The following is an 8,928-nucleotide window of genomic DNA, read 5'->3' as shown; positions in this document are numbered from 1 at the left end:
CATTTAAAAATAAATTCGAAATTAAGTGGTTAGATTTGCAAGATTTATCCAAATTACGTAGTTGTATAATATTTTTGATATTTGCTTTTTCGGGTCTTAAAATCTTTAAAGATTGGCAAATTCATCGTCAAATAAGAGATCGAAAGCAATCTATCAACAACCTAAATACCAACCAAATTTAATAGCAAAGTAATTTCTTTCCGTGTAAACTGTCCGCAGAATGTAAAGAGTTTCCCTATATTTATATAAAACATTCAATATGAGAGCTGCATCTAATTACTAGCTAGATATGATTGAATGGTAGTAGAGAGAACACGAATCCTTGCAGAGTCGTAGCCCCAGCAACTGTGGTCTAAAATAAAATTTCCAAATCCGTGTATGTCAATAAAAACCAAACAGAAAATGTACAGAAATATATTGTGTACTAAGCTTTCCATTAAAGACCCTGAAAGTTGGTGTGAAAAAAATTAAACAAACCGTGTAAATCGGTTAAATAATTCTGCTCTATTAATTTTAATGTGGGGTGTTGGTTCGTATTTGGGTTGACTATGTAAGACTCTTTAGTTTAATCTGCTCAAAACTAGGCAATCTCAATCTGTTTGAATGTGTAGGTGTAGGTGTGGGTGTGGGTGTTGGTGTGGGTGTAGGAATGGGTGTGGCCAGGCAATGTGTCGGACCTTAATAAATATTTCAGCAAGCCTGGCCACAGTTTGCACCCTTTGTTACTAATTAATTTATATCAACATTTCAATGCTAAGCCAAACAAAACAATCAGCTTAATGTCGTCTGAAACAAACCAATACATATATGCTTATACATACTTGTATATACATATGTTAATGTATGTGTATAAAGATATATATATATTTATATGCATATCTTGGAAAGTTTATGTTCGTGGGGTGATTTATGAGAAAAACATATAAATACTCTTTGAAACCTGAACCTGAAAAAAACTAAATAAATTTTTAGCTTTGAAATGTAGAAAAATCAAAGTCGAATTTATCTCTGTACGGGAAACGTAGTTTTGGGAAATAAACTAGAATTTATTTAAGGTCATATGGAACCCACAGCTCAAACTGATAAACTTATGAGAAAGATTTCAATTTGCCCTCGTTTAGCTTGGCTCTGATTGTATTCAAAGGATTAACAGCCTCAAAGCTGCGGCTTTTACTATTTCCACACGGTTGCAGGTTTAAGCTGAGAGGGGAACCAAGAGGCACAACCAACAAACGCAAACGACTACGACAAGGACAACTACAACGACAACGACAACGACGACGATGACTATGAGGACTTTGTGGAGGATGCCTCGTTTCTTGGTGTTTGTCTTTGCCAAGAAGCTTGGCCCTGCTCATTTCAGATTTTCCTGTTCCTCAAGTTGCTGCTCGTCTGGCTTGTGTGTTGCTTTCCTGTTTGTTTGGCTAACTGTTTAACTAGGCGCTTTGCCTAGGCCCAGACCGCAAAAACTTGGTACCACACACACCCTCACAAATACATACACACACACGTAAACGCAGACACACGTACATATGTACATGAACAAACTCCTACTGAAAAGTGTTTTAAAGTTGAAAATAAAATCACGAGATTAAATTATAGTTTTATGTTTTATGTGTGTGCGCAAATCGATCATAAAATACTAATTACGCTCTACATTAACACGCTCGCCGACACAGACACGGCGATTAAGAGCTTAATTATCCCATTGCGACACTTCATTAGTTTCAGCTGAAGAAGCCCACTCCCTCCCTCTCCCTCTCTTTCTCTCTCTATTCATCGACCTAGAAGTGCTCGCATCTTGCCCAGGTTTATTGCAATTAATTTTCTTCAGTTTTAGTTTTAAGTGCTTTTTGCGTATGAGCATGGAGAGCATGGAGAGTTGGCCAAATGTGAAGGAGTATCTAGTGTTGACTTTTGGTCAGCTCTATCCATTGGTTATGTGTGTGTGTGTGCGTGTGTGTGTACGGTGTGAGTGCGGGTGCGAGTTAGTCCAATCTAAAAGTAACACATTTCCTGTCTTTGCTCAATTAAATTTTCTACCAACTCTAGGCTACAATATTCTTTTCTCTCCCCCACTCATCTTCACTGTTTGTGGTTCGTTTTAATTTTTTTTTCTTCTCAGATTTTATTCGGTTTTTCTATTCTTCGTTTTTTTTTTTGTCTTCTTGTGTTCTGTTATGCTCAGCTAATGGAAATTTCCGTTTTGACCGTTCGTCGTTGAAGGCAAACTGTAGCTTATTTTCTTTGCCAAGCTTTTCACAGATTCAATTTGAAACGCTACATTGAATTAAATTACGTGAACGAAGATGGAGTTGACGTACGAGTCAGAGAGGGAGAGAGCGAGAAAAAAGATGGCCAACTGGCAACTGTAACAATAATATGGCCCACAAAATCGCATAACAATGAAAATGGCTAAATAAAAGCCAACAATAATAGTAAAAAGTCGCTTGAAACGAGGCAACAAAAGAAGGGGAAAAAAAGGAAGCATATTGCTTATCTATTTACGAACCGAATTTAAAGTACTCTTACAGAAATCGAGTCAAGTAAGTAATCAAATGAGGACACAAAACTGCAATACCTATTCAAAGGAATGTCAATCTGTCTACCAAAAACTTTGACTAGTGTTTCAGATATATTTAAAAAATCAAGCGAAAGACTGGTCCTTCGTATAATAAACATGACCTTGGTATTCATTTTTGCATTGGACCTTTTGCCTTTAAAAAAGTTTATCTAAAATTATGCGACGCAATAAATCTAATTGATCTGTTTTTAATGTAAGAGTATCTCAAAGAAGACTCCATTCAATTCAATATATCGATTTCGAATACTTGCGAGACCGGAAATAGGCTAATGCGCTTAGACTTTGAAATTGCCAAAGCAAAAATCACTCAATTAGGCTCATTTGCGGTCCATAAATATATGTACTTATATACGACGAGATTATTATACCGATTTTTTCTCTTATGTGTGTGTGTGTATGTATTAGTGGGTTGGCTAACAATTGAATTGAGAAAACTCCCAAAAAACCTCAACCCCAGAAACCGAATGAAAAGCCATCACAAAAACGACATAAATTATGTTCTTTATGGCTGGTGAGTTGACTTTTTGCATTGAACCCGCTGCATAAATCAAAAATGGGGCCAAAGTGGCACACACCCATACTCTCTTACACACACACACACATATATATGTATATAGATTTTGTAGTTTTAACTCACGTAGACCTCTCCGTCTGATGCTGGTTGCACGTTTTTAGAGCCATTTCACCATTCGCCGACGCCGCAGGAGGTGGCCGCCGCCGCACAATTTGGCACGTGTGATAAACTCAAAATTGTTGCTGGCATCGCTTGCAGGCGACCAACCGCTTCGATATGCTAGTGTCAGCATTTTCCCCCTCTCTCATACTCTCACACTTAGTAGCCACATTACGACCACCCCCGTGGAAAGGAAATCCAGAAAAGTTTTCCAGATTTTGTTCGACTATCTGGCACATGTAGTTGACCTTGTGGGCGGGATACCAGCCCAAAGTTGCACCCATTAAAAACTATTAGCTGCGGGCCGGGAAATATTTAAAGTTTTGCGGTGATATGGTTATACATATACATATATATTTTCCCTTTTTTTTTTTACTGCTGAACGATTAGCAAGAATTTTTGGGAACTATTTTGGCAAATTTGCATTTAATTTTTTTTTGGGACGTATCCAATTTTGTATTTTAAGTTTTTGAATTTTGTTACCTCAGGGCAACAAAGTTTTTTGGAGCGTTTGTTACCTAATACAACTTTTCTTACCGCGGGAAATATAAAGACCTGTTTAATGCTATGCTCTGGCCTGAGGAATATATCTACATTCATAAACAACGAAATATAAAGTATCATTTATCCGATCTAAAATATCCATACATAAAAGGAAGTAAAACTAATGATATTCATTGGACTTAAAGTCAGTAAACTTGCTTAAACGAAAACGAAACTTCTTTTAGCCATCGATTTGTTCTTTAAGATGACTTTAGGGCACATCTTTTTACCTTCGCATATCGTACGTATAGTTGTTCTAGTTTGTTGAAATTAATTTGTGGTGGTTTTTGCTAAGCCCAAAATTGTTGGCATATTTGTTAGGAAAACGAGCAAGCAGCAAGAAAAGTCGGCACTAAAAACTGGCTTTAGTTCTACCTGCCAGCTCACATGTATATTTATGCGGACATAAATTCCGCAGGCAGCTTACATTTTTATGCATAGGTAGTGAAATGTTGAGCCAAACGTCGCTGCTAATAAGTTTGCAGAACGAACAAAGACCATTTGTGTTCCCATTGCCTTCAGTCTTATGGATACCCATATTGCGCTGCCTCTTATTCCCACATTACTTTTCACGCATTTGATATGCAAAGAAATGCACTGAATAAAGCAGACGAAACAAAAATAGTAGAAAAAGGAACGTTGAAAGGCTGGAAATTTGCACGTTCAAACAATGAAGTAATTTTAAACAAAAAACTAAATGGCAAATAGGTACATACTAAAAGCAAACAGGTGAATGCATCTTACACACTGGCATTCAGATACACACATTTGCATACATATGCATGAACCTGAATACTCCATGCAATAAGCACTCCGGGAGTGGCATTCACGGGATGTTTATTTAAAGCATAGACAAAGGACTCTATATACAACTAAAAACAATAGCTGTACCAAGATTGTTCACATAGTAATTCCTTAGTGTAAATTTCATAATTCATATACCTTTCAAATAGACTCCAGTGTACATATAAACAAATGTTTATTTAAATAGGGACAAGTGTATAGTAAGTTTACAAACTGAAACCGAACCAGCATTGGAGAAAAAAAAATACTTTCTGCTTACATTTTCAGTTATTTGCAATTTAATTGTAAACAAATTGCTTTTAAAAATCATAATAACAAAAATGTATTTAAAGTTTGATTCGGACCATCTGAATCTAGGCCATAAACTACTAAAGGAAGAATGGACGAATGACAGGGTCTTACATTAGGCAGGATCTTTTTAGAGTCATAAACCAGCATACCGTTGTGAATTTAAAAAATTTATAACGATACTTAAATCACATTATTTATATTTAAATTGCCTGCGTCTGCCATTAATTTTTGATAGCAATGATGATTGGAATCAAAACCGGGCTCAATTACTACATCACTTGGGGAAGCAATTTCAACTGAAGAGCTCGATTCTAAAAAGCTTTCTGGAACATTCCTTTCGAGCGATTCACTGGCCTCACAAGACTCGAGAGAACAACTCACTTTCGGAGATAGTTGAGAGTTCGTTGTAGGTTTTTTGCTCTCCCCGCTGCCTTCAGACTCAGATGCGTTCATATCGTTCCATTCTTTACTTATAAGTTGACGTGCCAGAGGCACAGTAAAATACTCCTTGTAATGCATTTTGCGACGCCTGGTAAACTCCAAGCGTCGTACCTTTTCATGTATTAGCTCCGGAAACTCATCATCATCATTAGCCGAAGAGTCTTCAGAATCTTCGGGAATGTTAAAGAATGCAGAGTCCGATGCAATATTGAGTTGTTTCATCAGAGTAGGTATATCTAGATTGCCCTGATCCTCATCCTTTATCGTAAAAGGAGTATCCAGATTATCCGTTCTTTGAATCAATTTCATTGTTTCCATCACATTGTACTCATCGAAGCGAATTTTCCTTTTGTCAACATCTGTCCTCTGTTCCTTTTTCAAGATGCCGCGTATTATTTGATCCATTAAATAATATTTTACAAAATAAAAAATATAAAGTGATAAAGTTTTACAATTGTTTATAGACTGAATATTCAGAAAAAGTATTTATTCCTTTCGTATAGATGGTCAAGTGACAATAGGTGAGTAAGCTACTTGATATTAAAGTTATTATTCTTTCAGTCATCAAATTGTTCTCAATTGTTGACTCAAAACCACAAAAGTTAAGCCCCATTTGTTTATTTTTGAATAGCCCCTTGATAATATCAAACATATCTTTAAATACAACATATTGAACTGTTTGAATAATCAAAACCATAAATCTGTCAGCGAAATCAGACCCACAGGCCGATCAGTGGATTCCATAATTTCATGTCAAATTTCATACGTTAAACCCTTTTTCCTTTCTGTTAGGCTGTAGCAGATGCTTGTTGCCGGGTCAGATGTTTGACAACAAGAAAGAAAAAAAAAAAACCGAGAGAAATAAAATAAAATCCCCGTTTAATCTTAGACCGAAAATTTGTTTGCCAAGTTGTCAGGCAAATGTTAACGATATTTTGCTTCTTTTTTTTGTCGTATTTGCGACTTTTGCTCTTTACCTATTTGTGATATTTGGAAATTTTAATGGGAAGGGGTTATATGGTGTGTGTGTGTGTTTTGTGTGTATAGTACTTTTCGATACAAGGACGAGACCCTCATTTCATTTCTGTCAAATGGCGTTATTTATGGGGCACGGGTCGTCGTCATTGTCTAGCCATCGATAGCGTCTGGGCTGAAATGCAAATAAATATTCCCCCGTTGGCATTTTTCAGTAGTCGCCGAGGTTTCGGTTTGTTTTTTCGTATACGGTTTTATTTGCGATTTTAATTGGATTGCAGTTGTGAGTGTTGCCATTCGGTCGGTTGTGCTATTTCTGTTGCTTCTGGCCACTCTAAACAAAATTGAGCTGTTGAAACGTGACATTTGGCAACCACGTAAAACCCTCTCTCGCTAAACAAAAAAGAAAAGAAAAAAAAAGCGCAGTAACACATTTTATTTGTCCCACATTTTTCTTCCGGTTTTTGTATTTGCTATTTTTCTTCATCATGCATACATATATAATTAAACTTTTCTTTAGACGATTGCGTAAGTTTTCGCTTCACGCCTCCCACTTGACCCACATTCGAAAAATGGTGAAATGCTGGCAAAACTCAAGCAACAAAACGAACATAGAAATAAAATGTTTATTTTGCATTTTATTTTGTTGGCTAGCGTTAAAATTATTTACGCAGCATCAGGCGTGTCATTTGCATGTGCCACGCCCCCCAATCCACATAAACCAGAGCACAAGAGCCGAAACCGATGCGACGACTACTACGACAACGACAACGACGACCCACAAAAATACGCTAAAAGTATTTACATTTGACTTGGGGAAAATTATACATTTCCGTGCAAATAAAAAAAAAAAAAAAAGAGCCAAAAGCAAGCAGAGTTGCCTAAAATAAAACCCAGCAAGAAGATTAGAGCGGGACAGCTACAGAAATAGACAGGGATACCATGCTATTATATTGGGTAACGAATATGAGATGCACTGGAAAATATATTAAAAGCTTAAGTAAAAATATTTTGTCATAAGAACGGAAAGAAAAGAAGAAGAAGTTTCAAACCTCAAAGGTTTTCCAAAATCAAGAAAAAATTAATTAAAAATATAATCAATTATTTTATTGGAAAAACAATTGTGGCAATCGTAGCCTGGAAGGTTGGGATTTGAAGAGTGCCATTTGAAAATATCAAATTGCAATGAGACTTATATTTATATAATTTTTAACTACTTTTATAACGAAAAACTCCTTCCCCTACCCAATTATAATTAATTTTTCCCTTTTCTAAAAGTATTTCAACCAAATTTGATTGCATATCTTTATTCTACCAAAGCTCGAAACAGATCCAGCGGAGTCTTAGGCGATTGGAAATCTAATATACAAGCCTTACTGAAAAGGCAAATTGATATCCTTATCTATCTATCTATTAATCTACCTTCATTCAGTCAAGCCAAATATGTTTTTCATAAATTTAATTGGTATTTTTATTTTTATCAGACGCGGTTAAAGCTATTTTTTAATTGTAAAAAAAGTATTAATTATGTCTTTGGCTTTTATTTGCTTATTAAAAATGTAATTAAGTTTGTTTTTTTAATTTGAATATACCTACATTGGTTATACACACAGAATATACATGGAACAATGGATGGATATAATGTTACATTCATCTGCACAAATCTTTAATACCCTTATAAAATAAAGCGAAACGATGGGAAAAAATGCGTTACCGAAAAGGAAAAAAGCTTCAAATCCGCAAACAAACACTGTGACAGCTACAATGCGGGGCGCATGAATACTGGTGGGAGGGGGAGACGGGGGCGTGGCAAGAGTACGGAGTGTGAGGTTGGGAAAGTAGAGATGGCATTGGCAAAAGCGTCAACCCAACTGAATGAAATGTACTCTCTATTGACATTTGATTCTACAAGAGAGATGGCAAAAGAGAGAGAGAGGGGGAAAAAAGAAGAGAAAAAATGAGAAAAAATGAAAACACCAGAAACCAGCAAGGACCTCAGTTAGCCCCACCATAAAAATCCAGGATGCTGTAGTACCCCAGCCGAACGAGGCCTTCCTCAGATTTCGTTAAAGAAAAACTCCTCGCTGTGGCGCTTTTCGCTTTGTTTGTATGTTGGTTTCGTTTCGTTTTGTTTGTGGATTGTGTTTCCTGTTACAACCATCCATTCCGCCCACTCCCTCCCCCATTCTCCACTCAACCACTACCTATCTCATCCTTAGCCCGGCCAGATACCCATCCTGTTGCCTTGACGCATAAATTTGCCTTAATTTGTTGCAAAATAATTTCATTCATTTACGTGGCTGCCATTTCCATTGCGGGGATATGCCGTTGATAACTTATTTAAGCGAAAGCGTCTGAATGGGAGACAAAGCCAGAGAGGCAGATATAGAGGGGGATAAAGAGAGAGAGAGAGAGACAGAGACGGAGAGAGGTAGAAAAAAAAGCGAGCAACAAATTTGAACAAAATAAATTATCAAACTGTCACATTGACGTATCGGCCAGGCATCAGGCACCAGGCAGCAAGCACCGTGGCAGCGAAGCAGTGGTCCTTGCCAAGCCATAATCTAGAGCATCATGTTGCTCGTTTAAAAGGATGTCAAAGGTTGGCCATATATCA

General features: G+C 36.7%; 1 protein-coding gene across 1 annotated transcript; it reads right to left on the bottom strand.

Annotated features, from left to right (window-relative positions):
- Positions 1–4,540: 4,540 nt before the first annotated feature.
- LOC137577454 (protein phosphatase inhibitor 2-like) lies at positions 4,541–5,741 on the bottom strand. Its single transcript, XM_068290935.1, has 2 exons — positions 5,277–5,741; positions 4,541–4,672 (listed from the first exon to the last, which is right to left on the bottom strand). The coding sequence occupies exons 1-2, from the start codon at positions 5,739–5,741 to the stop codon at positions 4,541–4,543; spliced, it is 597 nt and encodes a 198-aa protein (XP_068147036.1).
- Positions 5,742–8,928: the final 3,187 nt, after the last annotated feature.

The sequence above is a fragment of the Drosophila tropicalis genome, unplaced genomic scaffold, assembly GCF_018151085.1.
Source record: "Drosophila tropicalis isolate 14030-0801.00 unplaced genomic scaffold, ASM1815108v1 contig_1187, whole genome shotgun sequence".
Taxonomy (NCBI): Eukaryota; Metazoa; Arthropoda; class Insecta; order Diptera; family Drosophilidae; genus Drosophila; species Drosophila tropicalis.
This window is presented reverse-complemented; position numbering and strand designations above follow the sequence as displayed.